Source organism: Mobula hypostoma, chromosome 6 (assembly GCF_963921235.1).
Source record: "Mobula hypostoma chromosome 6, sMobHyp1.1, whole genome shotgun sequence".
NCBI lineage: Eukaryota > Metazoa > Chordata > Chondrichthyes > Myliobatiformes > Myliobatidae > Mobula > Mobula hypostoma.
This window is the reverse complement of record NC_086102.1, coordinates 108,400,618-108,417,203: the sequence shown is the minus strand read 5'-3', so window position 1 is coordinate 108,417,203 and position 16,586 is coordinate 108,400,618. Positions and strand designations below refer to the sequence as shown.

Genomic DNA, 16,586 nt, shown 5'->3' with positions numbered 1-16,586 from the left:
CGTAGACTGGAGGACCGCTTTGTGGGTTACCTTCGCTCCATCCGCAAAAAATGGAATTCCCCGGTGGCCAATCATTTTAATTACAATCCCTGTTCTCATTCTGACATATCGGTCCAGGGCGACCTCTCCTGCCATGACGAGGCCACTCTCAGGGTGGAGGAGCAACAACTCATATTCTGTCTATGTAGCCTCCAACCTGATGGCATGAACATCAATCTCTCTTTCAGGTATTTTTTTTTCCTTCTGTTTTTCTTTTCTCCTCCCCTTCATCCTTCTACTCATCACTCTGGACTCTTACCTCTTTCCTCACCTGCCTATCGTCTCTACCTGGTGCCCCTCCTCCTTCCCTTTCCCCCACGGTCCACTCTCCTCTCCTATCAGATTCCTCCTTCTCCAGTCCTTTACCTTTCCCACGCACCTGGCTTCACCTTTCACCTTCCAGCTTGTCCTCCTTCCCCTTCCCCCACCTTTTTGTTCTGGCATCTCCCCCTTTCCTTTCCAGTCCCGATGAAGGGTCTCAGCCTGAAACGTGAACTGTTTATTCATTTTCATGGGTGCTGCCAGACCTGCTGAGTTCCTCCAGCATTTTGTGTGTGTTGCTGTGGAGTCCCAGCATCTGCAGGATCTCTTGTGTTTATGCTCTACAACCTCAGAATTGGCTGAAAGGAGTGAAGCTGGCACCAGGAGGGCTAGAAGGGGGGAAATCACCGGGACTTTAGCTAGGAGGGGTGGATTTGAAGACTCTCACTGGGTGTGTGGAGTAGTGGGAGAGGGGTGGAGGTGGGGATGGAGGAGGACGGTGGGAATAAGGAGGGGAAGGTGCAGAGACAGGGACGAGAAGAGAGGAGATGGTACCCAAAGCTTAGGGTTGCTGCTGATCAAGTTGGGGATGATTGGGAGGCCAGAGCAATGAAGCAGATGCAGAAGAGTGCAGCAGGGAAGGGTTAGGTGGTGGGAGGGTTTGGAGAAAATGGTAAATTGGTTTATTATTGTCACATGTACTGGGGTCCAGTGAACAATTTTGCATGCCATCCATGCAGATCATTTCATTGTGTCTGTGTCTTGAGGTAGTACAAGGAAAAACAATAACAACGCAGATTAAAGTGTTAATTGTTACAGAGAAAGTGAAGTGCAGGCAGACGATAAGGTGCAAGGTCGTAATGAGGTTGAGGGACTGTTAATTAGTCTTATAACAGTGGGGTAGAGACTCTCCGTGAGCCTGGTGCTTCGTGCTTTCAAGTTTTTGTATCTTCTATCCAGAGAGGAGAGAGAATGTGTATGGTGGGTGGAATCTTTGATTATGATGGCTGGTTTACTGAGGCAGCAAGAGGTATAGATGGAGTCTGTGGATGGGAGACTGGTTCCTGTGATGTGCTGAGCTGTCGCCAAAACTCTGCAGTTTCTTATGGTCACGGGTAGAGCAGCTGCTGTACCAAGAGGTGATGCATCCAAATCGAATGTGTTGTTGCCTACCTTCTATGCTTTGAATCACTGTTATGTCTCTCTCTCTCTCGTCCTTGAATATACAGTCTGCGGCGAAACATCTCCTCCCCGAGGTGAAAGTTCAGGACAGTGGGAAGAAGTGCGTGGTGATCGACTTGGATGAAACGTTAGTTCACAGCTCGTTCAAGGTATGTGAAAGTGATCCATTTTTGAAAGTCGAACTTGAAAGCAGAGTACAGGGTTAATGGCAGGGTTCTCACCAGTGTGGAGGAACAGAGAGGTCTTGGGGTCCACATCTGTAGACCCCAGAAAGTTGGCGTGCAAGTTGATAAGGTGGTTCAGAAGGTACAAGGTGTGTTGGCTTTCATTAGTTGAGGGATTAAGTTCAAGTGCTGTGAGGTAATGTTGCAACTCTACAAAACTCTGGTTTAGACCACCTTTAGAATATCGTGTTCAGTTCCGGTTGCCTCACTATAGAAAGGATGTGGAAGCTTTAGAGAAAATTTGCCAGGATGCTGCCTAGATCAGAGAGCATGTCTTATAGAAACATAGAAAATAGGTGCAGGAGTAGGCCATTCGGCCCCTCGAGCCTGCACCGCCATTCAGTATGATCATGGCTGATCATCCAACTCAGAGCCCTATACCTGCCTTCTCTCCATACCCCCTGATCCCTTTAGCCACAAGGGCCATATCTAACTCCCTCTTAAATATAGCCAATGAACTGGCCTCAACTGTTTCCTGTGGCAGAGAATTCCACAGATTCACCACTCTCTGTGTGAAGAAGTTTTTCCTCATCTCGGTCCTAAAAGGCTTCCCCTTTATCCTCAGACTGCGGCCCCTCGTTCTGGAGCTTAGGTTGAGCAGGCTAGGGCCTTTTTATTTCTAAGGAGTGAAGGAGGACGAGAGATTATTTGATAGCGGTGTATGAGATGATAATAGGCCGAGATCAAACGGACAACCAGAAACATTCTGGCAAAAATAGCTTAATTAAGGGGGCATAATTTAGAGTTGATTGGAGGAAAGTATAGGGAATAAGTTTTTTGGACTGAGAATGGTAGGTGTGTGGAATGTCCTGCCAGGGGTGGTGGTAGAAACAGATACATTAGGAATGTTTAAGAAACTCTTAAGCACATGCAGAAAATGGAGGGCTATGTAGGAGAGAAGGGTTAAATTGATCTTAGAGTAGATTAAAAGATTGGCACAACATTGATCATCCAAGATCAATCTAACCCTTCCCTCCCACATGACCCTCTATTTTTCTCTAGGGAGCTGGGGATCTGTGGATTTAGCAATGGGTTATGAAGATGATTTGAGGTGTGGGATTGGCATCCATCATACTGTGAGGTAGAGCGAGCTTGAGGGGGCAAAGGTAGCACAGCGATTCCCAGTACTGTCTGTAAGGAGTTTGTATGTTCTCCCCGTGACTGTCTGAGTTTCCTCCCCCATTCCAAGGATGTATGGGTTAGGGTTGGTTAGTTGTGGGCATGCTGTGTGGGTGCTGGAAGTGTGGTGACAAATTCCCCCAGCACATTTTACTGATATGCTTGCTGAGAACGATGCATTTCACTGTATGTTTTGTTGTTCATGTGACAAATAAAGCTGACTTTTTCTTATCCTCGCCTGGTTTCTGCAGTCAGCTGTAGGGTGGTGCTAGACAGGTTGGGTAGTGGGAGCTGTGTGGTCAAGGCCAACACTCTGGGGTGGGGGGTAGAGGGGGCTGTGTGGTCAAGGCCAACACTCTGGGGTGGGGGGTAGAGGGGGCTGTGTGGTCAAGGCCAACACTCTGGGGTGGGGGGTAGAGGGGGCTGTGTGGTCAAGGCCAACACTCTGGGGTGGGGGGTAGGGGAGGTGCTGTGTGGTCAAGGCCAACACTCTGGGGTGGTGGGTAGGGGAGGTGATGTTTGGTCAAGGCCAACACTCTGGGGTGGGGGGTAGGGGAGGTGATGTGTGGACAAGACCAACACTCTGGGGTGGTGGGTAGAGGGGGCTGTGTGGACAAGGCCAACACTCTGGGGTGGTGGGTAGAGGGGCTGTGTGGTCAAGGCCAACACTCTGGGGTGGTGGGTAGGGGAGGTGATGTGTGGTCAAGGCCAACACTCTGGGGTGGGGGGTAGGGGAGGTGATGTGTGGTCAAGGCCAACACTCTGGGGTGGTGGGTAGAGGGGCTGTGTGGTCAAGGCCAACACTCTGGGGTAGTGGGTAGTGGAGGGCTGTTCACTGGAATCTGACTGGACGATACTTCTCCTGCAGCCGGTGAACAATGCGGACTTCATTATCCCGGTGGAGATTGATGGAACCACGCATCAGGTGAGAGAGTGTGATGTGACGAGAGAGGCAGTGGAGTGAGTGTCCACTCCCCACTCTGCTACGGGCGGTTGGATCGGACACAGCCAGGTGTCGGTTGTGGTTAGTAGGCTGGAGTAACCCAGTAGTAAACAGCACCTGTTCAGTCCCAATACAGGCAGCATGGTAGTGTCGCGGTTAGTGCGATCACTTTACAGCGGAATTCCTTCCAGTGCCCGCAAGGAGCCTGTATGTTCTCCCCGTGACCGCGTGGGGTCCTCCGGGTTCCTCCCACTTCCCAAAGACGTGCGGGTCAGGGGTAGTACATTGTGGCATGCTACATCGGGTAGTACATTGTGGGCATGCTATATTGGCACCGGAAGCATGGCGACGCTTGTGGGCTGCCCCCAGCACATCCTCAGACTATGCTGGTAATTGATACAAACAACACATTTCACTGTATGTTTTGATGTATGTACATATGACATAAAGCTAAGCTTTTAATTAATTGATTCAGTCCCTTCCCAATCACTCTCTGAGCACAGAATCCCAATGGATCCAAACCTTTCCTGCTCCCTGTGCACAGAATCCCAATGGATCCAGCCCCTTCCCACTCACTCCCATTGCACAGAATCTCCATGGATATGGTCTCTTCCAATTCACTCTCATTGAAGAGAATTTCAGAGATTCAACTCCCTTCCCACTCACTGCGATTTGTGGAATCCCATTGGATCCAGCCTCTTCCCACCGTGCTGCATCCTAGTCAGTCATCTCTGAGTGTTGCTCCTGTTCTGGGGTCTGCGATACCAGCCCCCTTCGCCCATGTGTTTTCGCACCCTGCCGCACCGTCCCCCGTGTTTGGTGTGAGCTTTGGTCGTAGCTGAGGACCAAGTGATACAGCATAGAAGCAGGCCTTATGCTAACCAGGATTCCTGTCTAAGCCAGCCGCATTTGCCCATATCCAGTGGAAGTGGTGGATGCGGGCTCAAATACAACATTTAAGAGAAGTTTGGATAAGTACGTGGATGGGAGGGGAATGGAGGGCTATGGTCCGGGTGTAGTCGATGGGACTGGGCAGAATAACAATTCAGCACTGACTAGATGGGCCAAAAGGCCTGATTCTATGCTGGGGTGCCCTATGACTATGTCCCTCCAAACCTTTCCTGTCCATGGACCTTCTAAATGTTAATGGATCTGCCCCATCTGCTTCCTCTGGCAGCTCGTTCCGTACTGACCATCCTCTGTGTGAAGAAATTACCCCTCGGAGTCCCTATTAAATCACTCCCTTTTCTCTTTAAACCTCTGCCCTCTGGTTCCTGATTCCCCAACCCTGGGAAAAAAGACTCACTGTGCCTGTGCTCCTTATGATTTCATATTCATCTGTAAGATCACCCCTGAGTCTCCAACGCTCTGAGGAATAACGTTGTGGCTCGCTTAAGCTCCGTGTCAAGGGTGGGTGACAGTATCTCTCTCCAAGCCGTGGTCTGGGTGAACAAACGTGCCTTGGCTTTTAGTGTACTTGCTGTTCACTGTTTGCCTCTGGGGGTGGGGAGTTGGGGGTATGTGGCAAGTGCTGCTCACCTCACCTCCCTTGCCACGCTGTAATGGGGTGGAGGGTGGGAGTCATCCAGTCGCGTGATCCTGGAACCTGGAACGCTCGACGGCGGAGGAAGCAAATGGGCGGACAACACACACCCAGTGTCTCTACCGAATACTGAAAGGCCGGGAGAGGATGTTTCCCGTAGTGGGGGAGTCTACAACTGGAAGGCACAGCAGAAGGATGACCCTTTAGGACAGCAATGAGGAATTTCTTTAGCTGGAGTATAGTGAATCTGGAGTTCATTGCCACAGATGGCTGTGGAGGCCAAGTCATTGAGGGTATTGAAAGGAGAGATTGATAGGTCCTTGATTAGTAAGGATGTCAAAGGTTACGGGGAGAAGGCAGTGAATGGGGTTGAGAGGGAAAATAAATCCGCCATGATGGAATGGTGGTGAAGGCTAAATGGGCCGAATGGCCTAATTCTGTTTGTGTGGCATATGGTCTTACATGTGGAGGAACTCTGCAGGTCAGGCAGCATCAATGGAGGGAAATAAACCATTGACGTTTCTGGTTGAGACCCTTCATGGGGCATGGAAGGGAGAGGGGGAGATGCCAGAATAAGACGGTGGGGGGACGGGAGGGAGTACAATAGAAGGTGATAGCTGGGACCTGGTGGGTGGGGGGAGGGAGGAAGGAGGAAGAAGCTGGGAGGTGATGTGTGGAAACAAAGGGCTGGAAAAGAAGGAATCTGTTGGAGAGGAGAGTGGACCATGGGGGAAAGGGAAGGAGGAGGGGCACCAGGGGGAGTTAATAGGCTGCTGAGCAGAAGAGGTAAGAGGCCAGAATGGGGAATAGGGGGAGGGAGGAAAACGGAAAAAATGCCAGGAGGAGAAATCGATGTTCATGCCATCAGGTTGGAGGCTACCCGGACGGAACACAAGGTGTTGCTCCTCCACACTGAGAGTGGCCTCATCGTGGCAGTAGAGGAGGCCATGGATCAGCAAGCTGGCAGGGGATAGGAGAGGCCAGGTGGGTGGGGGAAGGGTAATGGAATAAGAAGCTGGGAGGTGATAGGTGGAAAAGGGCAAGGGCTGAAGAATAAGGAATTTGATAGGAGAGTAGACCATGGATGAAGAGAAAGGAAGTGGGCACGAAACGGAGGTGAGGGGGTGAGAGGGGAACCAAAATGGGAAATAGAAAAAGAGGAGGAGGAGTGGCGGGGGAGGGGGAGAGATTACTCTAGTTTGGTGAAATCGATATCCCTGCCATCAGGTTGGAGGGGGCTGGTGTTCGTCTTGGTTACTGGGGTGCCTCCCCTCAAGAAAGCACAGCATCGAGGGTGAGGGGAGGGGCTCCTCACCCATGGGCGTGGAGCTGCTGGCAAGACAAGGCCGTGGGCCTGGTTCAAGTAATCCAGGATAGGCTGTTGGTATAACTCAGGCCTGTCCTTGACTACTTGGCTCGGGAGCCGGTCCAGATTCCAACAGGAGCAGCCCCTCGCCTTCCGGTAACTGCAGGAGAGTTCCCTCCTCAAGCTTCCTCACCGTTTGGGTAGAGCAGGGAGGGGTGAGGATTGGGATGGACGTCCCAGCTGCAGAAGGTTAGCAGGTGCCAGGAAATTGTAAGGATGTGTCGCAGCGGGGGGCCATGGGCTGGATGGTGCCGGGAGTTATGTTTGTCACTCCAGAAACTAATTGAAAGAAAAGCACTGGAATCCCGGGAGATGCGCATCTACTCGTTTATACCTTAGTGAGGCGCACACTGTGACATGGTGTAGTAATGACGTATGCCATTCATGTACCTTTAAGTATAGCCTATAATGAAATAGGTAAACATCAAAGAATGCTTAATCAAACAATATATTTACAATATTACTCAAATATTACTGAAACATTAAATGCACAACACTGGGTGGTGCCTGTTTCTTTTGACAATGATCCTAATGCAGATCCCTTCCATTACTCATGGAGCAGTCACTCTCAGTCACCTTGTGATTCTGAATCTCCTTCCTCCCCTCACAGCCCTTTCTTTCTTCTCCTCTTCTTCCTCACTTTGCCCTCCCTCCCTCAGCTTCCTCCTTTCCCCGTTCTCAATCCCCTCCCTCCACCCTCCTTCCCCTCCCTCCTTTCCGCACCTCTCCCCCTCCACTTTGGGGAGGGTGTGACACAGTGGAGAAGGAGACTTCCTGAAATTCTCCGAGGGCAGACTGGGACAGAGGAGGTTGTGAGGGGTCTGATGGAGGGGTGACAGCGGGACGTGAGATATCAGACCGTGTGGGGAATGCCAGAACATTGGGCTGGGTCCGTATGCGAGAGGAAAAAACTTTCAGCGGGGTGGCAGCAGCTGGAGTGATTTTGCAGACTGCTAGCATGGAATCGATGGGACAAATGGCCCCTGGGCATTGTGTGATAAGCCTCTGCTCTCCCTCACCCAGTGCATTCTCTGTTCCAGGTCTACGTGTTGAAACGGCCTCATGTGGATGAGTTTCTGAGGCGAATGGGTGAACTCTTTGAGTGTGTCCTGTTCACAGCGAGTTTGTCCAAGGTGAGATCTTGTCTCAACCCTGACTGTGTCCCTCACTTTTCCCATATCTCTCTGTCTCCTGGGGTGCTGTATCTGAGAATTTGGACTTGTTCCATGCTGAGAACCTCCATTGCCATCAGATGTAGGAGTAGAATTATGCCATTCAGGCCATTGAATACCCACTGCCATTTGCTTATGATTGAATTTTGTTTATCAACCCCATTCTCCCTGTTACCCTTAACCCCCTGACCAATAAAGAACAGATCAGCCAGTGCCTTAAGTACATCAAACAACGTGCCCTCCACAGCTGTCTGTGGCAATGAATTCCACGGGTTCACCTCCCTCTGGTTAAAATAAATTCCTCCTCCTCTCTGTTCTAATGGGATGTCTCTCCATTCTGATAATCTTGACTCTCCATGTCCGCTCTATCCAGGCCTTTCAGTATCTGGTGGGTTTCAATGAGACCCTCCCCCTCGACCCCCTCATTCTTCTAAACTTCACCATTGAGGAGATCACCAAGAGGCAGTGACTCAAGAAGGCGACATCCGTCATTTAGAACCCTCACCATCCAGGACATGCCCTCTTGTTCTTACCATCAGAGAGAGTTGAATGGGCCCAAAGGCCCTCTCTCAATGAGTCAAGAACAACTCCTTTCCTCTGCCATCAGATTCTGAACCGTGGGTCCGTGAACGTTACCTCACAGATCTCCTTTGCACTGTTTATTACTTATATATTTAATAGTAATCTTCTGTCTTGCACAAAACAACAAATTTCACAATAAATGTTGATGATAATAAACCTGATTCTGGCCTGAATGAGGACACAATCAAGAGATATCAGAATCAGAATCAAGTTTGTTATCACTGATCTATGTCATGAAATTCACTGTTTTGTGGCAGCAGTACAGTGCAGTACATAGAAAATTTCTGTAAGTTACAATAAGAAGTATATTTTTTCAAAAGTGCAAAGGGGGAGCAAAATAGTGGAGTAGTGTCCGTACTTGCTGGAATTCAGAAGGATGAGGGGGGATCTGGTTGAAAGACCTAGACAGAGTAGATAAGACCATAAAATATAGGAGCAGAAGTAGTCCATTGAGTCTGCTCCGCCATTCAATCATGGGCTGATCCAGTTCTTCCAGTCATCCCCACTCCCCTGCTTTCACATCATACCCTTTGATGCCCTGGTTAATCAAGAACCTCTCTGTCTCTGCCTTAAATGTACCCAATGACTTGACCTCCACAGCCACTTGTGGCAACAAATTCCACAGATTTACCTCTCCCTGACTAAAGTAATTTCTCCGCATCTCAGTTCTAAATGAGTGTCCTTTAATCCTGAAGTCGTGCCCTTGTGATGTGGAAAGGGTGTTTCCCATTGAGGGGGGTCTAGGACAAGAGGGCACAGCCCCATGTTGACGGTCCTTAATGACGAATGCCACCTTCTTGAGGCATTGTTTTTATAAGATGACATCAATGGTGGGGAAGGTTGTGTCTGTGATAGGGCTGGCTGACTTTCCAACCCTCTAGCTTTTTCCGACCCTGTGAACAGGAGTCTCCATACTAGCCGGAGTTGCAACCAGTCCGAATGCTCTCCATGTACATCCTTAGAAATTTGCTAGTTTTTAGTGACATACCAAATCTCCTTAAACTCCAAATGAAATATAGCTGTGGGCATGCTGCCTTCATAATTCCATCAATGTGTTCGACCCAAGTTACATTCTCCTATGTTAAACTGCTCTTGTGTGTGTTCGGCTGCTGATGTCTCTCTCTGTGTTTCTCCTCTTCCACCCTTGACCCTGTTTTTTTTTTCCCTCCATCCCTCCCACAGTACGCGGACCCCGTGGCTGACCTGCTGGACAAGTGGGGCGCCTTCCGCTGTCGCCTCTTCCGGGAGTCCTGCGTCTTCCACCGAGGCAACTACGTCAAGGACCTCAGCCGGCTGGGGCGCGACATCAACAAGCTGATCATCGTCGACAACTCGCCAGCATCGTACATCTTCCACCCGAATAATGCGGTGTGTGGCTCGCCCTTTCTTGTTTGACACTTCCCCTTCCCTCTCCAGGGGCAGGGTACCTCGCCCGTTCCAGTGACACACTGCCGCAGGGTACACCATCCTCCCCCACCCCCACCCCACCTGTTTCTGCGGGGCTACCACATTAGTCAGGGTTCCAGCAGGTTCTGAGGATGATTTGGAATTGGAGAGCGTGGAAGCAGGCTGTTGGGCCCACTGTGTCCTGTTGGATTCCGATGTTTTCATCCGAGGTTCTTTTGGAAGTCGGGAGGAGGCACAGGTCCTGTTGCTTCACTAGGTGTAAATAGAACAAAGAGAGTTGGAAATGAACAGGTCTACTAGTGAAGGAAGGTAGAAGCAAAACAAAAAAGCCAGACAAAAGATGGTGTCCAACGTGGAGCAGCTCTGTTTATACTACATAGGTAAGGAAAATCCCATTTGAATTTGTAGGTAAGAGTCGGTGAATTGGAAAACTTCTATTCAAATAAGCAATTCCAAGTGAAGCTTCCAGAGCTTCCCAGAATCATACAAATTTAACCTTTAGGGGATACACTAAACTGTTGCATGTGTTTAAGAGCTACTTAAAATAAAAGCAGACAATTAATTGTTCAACTTCAAAGAAGATCACAATAAACCAGTCAGATCCAACAGTCAGGTCCATACTGAACAGTGATTTGTTTTATTGTCACATGTACTGAGTGTGTACCAGTGCAAGCTGGGCTCCCGGCACTCAGAACTCATAGAACATAGAAGAGTACAGCACAGGAACTGGCCCTTCAGCCCACAGTGTTGTGCTGAATCAATTAAATTAGTAATCAAATGGCCAACTAAACTAATCCCTTTTGCCTACACAATGTCCATATCTTTTCATTTTCCTCACCATCATGTGCTCATTTAGATGTTTCTTAAAAATCCTAAATGTAACGCTGCCCCAGGCAGTGCACTCCAGTCTTTGTTTAAGAAAAAAACCTGCCCCTCACATCTCACATCTCCTTGGAACTTACCTCCTCATCCACTAAAACTCGTCTGCATTAATCCCATCCCTCCGCACTTGGCCTGGGAGTTTTCTATATCAGGGTGATGGAAGTGATATAACAGTTTCTACCCCGCTGTTTTCGGACTTAAATGGTTCCCTAGTATGACTCTTGACCTCAACCTACCTTGTTATGGCCATGCACCTCATTGTCTGTCGGCACTTCACCTTGTAGGGGTAACAATTTATTCTGCATTCTGTTATATCTTTTAGTGTCATAGAAAAGTATAGCACAGAATCAGCCCATCTAGTCCATGCTGAAACCAGTTACTCTCATCAGCCTGCACCAGGACCATAGTCCTCCACATCCCTGCCATCTATGTCCCTATCCAAACTTTGCTTAAGTGTTGAAATCAAGCTCGTGTGCACCACTAATGCTGGCAGCTCTTTCCACACTCTCGCAACCCTCTGAGTGAAGAAGATTCCCCTCATGTTCCCCTTAAACACTTCACCGCTCACCCTAACCCATGACCCCTGGCTGTAGTGTCATGCAACCTCAGTGGAAAAAGCCTGCTTGCATTTACCCTGTCTATACCCCTCATAATTTTGTATACCTATCAAATCTCCCATCAATCTTCTACATTCTAAGGAATAAGGTGCTAACCTATTCAATCTTTCCTTATAATTCAGATCCTCCAGTCCTAGCAACATCCTTGTAAATTTTCTCTGTACACTTTCACCTTATTGATAACTTTCCTTTAGGTAGGTGACCAGAACTGCACAAGATACTCCAAATTAGGCCTCACCAGCTTCAACATTACATCCCATCTCCCCTACTCAGTTCTTTGATCTGTGAAAGCCAATGTGCCAAAAGCTTTCTTTACAACGCTATCTACCTATGAAACGACTTTCAATGACTTAAGGACCTTTTTTCCCAGGTTCTTTTGTTCTACCACCCTCCACAGCACCCCCACCATTCACTATGTAAGGCGTACCCTGGTTGGTCCTACTGAAGTGTAACACCTTGCACTTGTCTGCATGAAATTCCATCTGTCATTTTTCAGCCCATTTTTCCATCTGATCCAGGTCCCTCTGCAAGCAATGATAACTTTCCTCGCTGTCCACTACACCCCACAATCTGAGTGTCATCTGCAAATTTGCTAATCCAATTAACCACGTTATCATCCAGATCATTGATGAAATACGACAACAGACCCAGCACCGATCTCTGTGGCACTCCATTAGTAACAGGCCTCCAGTCAGAGAGGCAACCACCTACCACCCTTCTCTGGTTCTCCCACAAAGCCAATATCTAATCCAATTTACTATCTCATTTTGAATGCTGAGGGACTGAACCTTCTTGGCCAACCTCCTGTGTAGGATCTTGTCAAATGTCTTATTAAGTTCTATGTAGACAATATTCATCACCTTGTCTTCATCCACTTTCCTGGTAACTTCCTCGAAAAACTCTGAGATTGGTTAGATGTGACCTACTACACATAAAATCATGCTGACAATCCTTAATCAATCCATGTCTATCCAAATACTCATATATCTGGTCCCTTATAATACCTTTCAATAACTTTCTCACAACTGATGTCAGGCTCACCAGCCTATAATTTCCTAGTTTATGTTCAGAGCCTTGTTAAACAGCAGAACAACATTAGCTATCCACCAATCCTCCAGTACCTCACCTCTCGCTAAGGATGTTACAAGTATCCCTGCTAGGGCCCCGGCAATTACTGCACTTGCCTTCTGTAGGGTTGGAGTGTTTTGCCTCACTTCTGTAGGCTCTGTGTTAGACTCCTGAGTAAATACAGATGCAAAACACTCATTTGAGATCTTCCCCCATCACTTTTGGCTCCACACATGGATTACCGTTCACTTTTCCTTGTATTAATTCAATGCACAGTCATAATGTGCATTTCTCTGTACCTTGGTGCATGTGACAATAGTCACATTTTTGTATTTATCACAAGTACATGAAAACATCCAGCGAATTGAGTTGTTTGTGTTAATAAGCAACACAACTATGCACCAACAGAGCATGGCCACAATTTACTAACCCTTACTACCCCGTACATCTTTGGAAAGTGGGAGGAAACTCATGCCATCATGGCTCCACCTCCTGAGAGACAGTGGTGGGGACTGAACTCCAATCTTCTGGTTGTTGGTGCTCCACAGTCAGGCCTTCGACTCCAGGACAGGCTGCCTCCAGGGTTCCAACTCCAGTTGTTGGCCTGGGCTCACAGACAACAGGCCTCCAACTTCCAGGCACCCAGCGCTGTCTGTGAGGAGTTTGTATGTCCACCCCGTGACTGCGTGGGCTTCCTCCCACGTTTCCAAGGACATACTGGTTAGTGGGCTCATTGGTCATTGTAAATAGCCCTGTTAATAGGCAAGTGTTACATAGGTGGGTTGCTGGACGCTGTGGCTCGTTGGGTCTGAAGGGTCTGTTCTGTACTGTACCTAAATAAAAATGTCAGCCCAGGGGCTTCAACCACTTGCTCTTGACTTATAGATGGGCAATGTTGGAAGAACTGAATTGGGATAGCAAAGTGGCTGGCACTTGGTTACTGGATGGTTGACGTGTCATTAGTTACGTGGTCCCGAGTGTGAATAGTTAGAGGACTTCCTTTCCCCTGCCAGTTTCTAACACACTGTCTCCCTCCATCCTCTGGTAGGTTCCCATTGCTTCCTGGTTCGATGACATGTCTGACACGGAACTTTTGGATCTCATCCCATTCTTTGAGAGGCTATCGAAAGAGGAGGACATCTATGCATTGCTACAAGAACACAAATCGAGCTAGCGCTGAGCCAAGCAGAGGCCGAGGGGTGGCAGGGCTGGACCCGCCCTCGATTACCTCCTCACCCTCCATACCACCTTCCTCGAGGTGTGTCCACCCCTCGTTCCACACACCAGCCCACTGCCTCTTCTACTTGGGGAAGGAGTGGCAGTTTTCTAATGACTGCACTTCCCAATGGGAGTAAACCGGGCACAATGGACTATCAAACCCTCGCAGCACTTAATTAGGGTATCAAATGCCTGCCTCAGCCTTGGAGAAGATCCATGTTTCTGCTGAATTTGGGGGTTAAAGGAGGGGAACGGTTTCTGAAACTGTTGAAGGGACTCTTTCCTTGCTTTGAACTCCACCCCCAAGTTGCCGGCCACTGGAAAGGGCCTTGTTTTGGGGTGATGAGATAATGCAGGAGGACGTACCCACACATAGACTTTAAGGTCTCCTCTCCTCCCCCCCACCCTCTTCCCCAAGTCATCCTCACCACCCCACCCCTCCCATGAGGGAGAACAAGGTGGTGATGACTCCCACTGTGGCACAACAGATGATCTCGTAATGAACAGGCGGAGATTGTGAAGGAAACAGTTTCTGAATGAACATGGTTGAATTTATTGGACCCAGTTATAGGGGTGTGGGGGAATAGGGGGCCAGGTGAAACTAGAGGGAGAGGAAACTGTCTTTCTTTCCCCCCCCCCGCCCCACGCAGATGTGTTCTGTGACCTCTCCTCTCCCTACTGCACGCACTTGGGCACTGTGCTGGGGGTATGGAACCTACTGTGACTTCAGGCTACCTCGCTCACCATCGTGGATAGTCTGTCACCGTGGAGGGGCCATGGCGAGTCTGAGACGCCCAGGTGGTGGGAGGTGTGAACGAAGGTCAAAGGTGTGTGTGTGGTCCTGGAGGATGCTCTTTATGACAGACTCCGCCCCCGTCAACCTTGGTAAGACTTTGTCTCGAGTGGGGTCCAGGGGCTCCCCTTCCACTCCAGGGTGACTGATGTCTTCCAAGAGGAATCCAATGATCTTTTGCCCACCCTCTCCCATGCCTTGCTGTTCTGGTCAGCCTATTGGACCATGAAAGGTGGGGTCTGGGTTCGTAGTCCAACCCTGTTCCTTCCACCACACCCCATCAGCTCCTCCCATTGGAGGCAAGTTTGTCCCCCTGCCCACCCTGGGGGTGCTGGGGAGAGGGTGAGGTTTATAGTGCCAGATACACGAGGGGGTAGGGGGAATGGCTTGACTAGCCTGATTCCACTATGTTTGATTGGCCATTTTCCTAGTCCCATTCTTGTTTCACCTCCAACTCTTTTCCCCTGTATCCCACTCTCCCTCTTACACTTCCAGTGGGGGTGAGCAGCCTCCGTGTATTGGCAGTGGAGGGAGGGCAGTATTTGTCACCGGGACAAGCTTTTTCCACCGCCACCCCCTACCACCACCTGGAACAGAGTTACCTAAGAGGTAAGTGAGTGACACAACTATGGGGGCAAAGTGTGTGCCTCGTGGTGAGAGGATGCTTTGCTTCAACTAAGATTGTGGTCTCTGGTGCTGAGCGAGTTGATGGATTACTTTTCAAAGATTGAATGTCGATTGCAGTTTTGCTTGCACCATGTTGGGGATCTGCATTTGCTGTGGGTTGGGGTAAAGGGGAGGGGACCACCAATGTCAGTGACCTGTCACAGAAAGGCCCCAAATTCTGGGGCGAAGGTTCTGGACCGGTGCCGCCTTGCGTGGTTGAATGGGCGCCATGACTTGTGTGTGATGAGAGGCTGTTAACATAAACAAGCAACCTGAGGACCAAGAGGTGCGGGTGAGGGTGTTTTGGAGACTGGAGGCTAGGCCCCAGTGCCCAGGGCTGGGACAGCCGGGCAGGGTAAACTGGAGCTGGAACCCCCAGATTCGATCAGAGCGGCACTTCCAGAGGGGGGGAGAGAGAAAAGACTTGAGACTCTCTACCTCCGTTATACGCTGCAGGTCTAGTGGAGGTGAGCAGGAGATCCCATCCCAATTCTTGAACCCTGCAGAGAGATGGACCACTCCTCTTGCCCCTTCGATAATGCCGCATCTGAAGCAAAAGGGTCCCTTCTCCAACCCCCCCCGTTAACCACTGGAACCTGGCTTTTCCAGGGAATATTTCTTCTGGTATAGGAGTTACCTTGGTGGGCATCAAACCTTTGCTATAATTCTTGAAGCACAACTCTCTGGAAACTGTTCAAGTGCCTTCTCTATATTTATAGAGCTATATACTGTATAAGAAATGTAATTAAAGATTTGAATACAATGGCAGATTGGAGTTAGAATAATATTTTTCTTAGTATTTTTGTACTGCGCCAACATGTTCACTGTGACCAGCATACCTGGAGGTGTCTTATACTTGGGTGTCTGACTTGATGTGGGTGGGATTACATTTGATCGAATGACCTTTTTCTCTTGTGTTTTGAAAATAAAGAGGCTTCTTTAAAGCAATAATGAGTGTCTGCTGATTTGTTTCTGGTAATTCTGTGATGTACAAGTAAGGTGGGTGGAAGGGGGTGGATGGAGAATGAGGGCCCCCTACACACGTAAGCAAATTTAAAGAGTATTTATTGTCATACATGAGTGTAAAGGAGAATGAAATGATCATTACTCTGAATCTGATGCAGCATAAAGAAACACAATAAGCATAAAGAACAGAATGGAAAACAATAAAAGCTATCCTAGAAAACACAAGTAATTGTTACACTGACTGTATGTACATAATGTGACACTAGGTGATGGATGGGTATGTATTTGTGGAGTGGGGCTGATTAACGGGTGGTGGGGTTGATCTGGAGGTAGTAATTGTTGTTAAGTTTAGTGGTGGGTGTGGATGCTGTAAAGCCTCTTCATTGATAGGAGTAGGACAAACAATCCATGAGCAGGGTGGGTGGGATCCTTCATGATATTTTTGGCCCCTTCTGTATATGTGTCCTTGATGGCAACTCAAACAAACCCAAACTGAATTACCCAGCATGGAAACTTGCCTTTTGGCCAAACCAGTCCA

The 16,586-nt window shown here is 48.9% G+C and overlaps 1 protein-coding gene across 1 annotated transcript in view; it reads left to right on the top strand.

Moving 5' to 3' along the window:
* LOC134348282 (carboxy-terminal domain RNA polymerase II polypeptide A small phosphatase 1-like) overlaps positions 1 to 16,027 on the top strand; it is a 46,088-nt gene extending 30,061 nt beyond the window's left edge. The window contains exons 3-7 of the mRNA XM_063051418.1: positions 1,530 to 1,631; positions 3,694 to 3,750; positions 7,718 to 7,810; positions 9,614 to 9,799; positions 13,454 to 16,027. Coding sequence (XP_062907488.1) covers positions 1,530 to 1,631; positions 3,694 to 3,750; positions 7,718 to 7,810; positions 9,614 to 9,799; positions 13,454 to 13,579 — 564 coding nt within the window. The 3' untranslated portion in view covers positions 13,580 to 16,027. The remainder of the gene's footprint in view (positions 1 to 1,529; positions 1,632 to 3,693; positions 3,751 to 7,717; positions 7,811 to 9,613; positions 9,800 to 13,453) is intronic.
* The last annotated feature ends 559 nt before the right edge of the window (positions 16,028 to 16,586 follow it).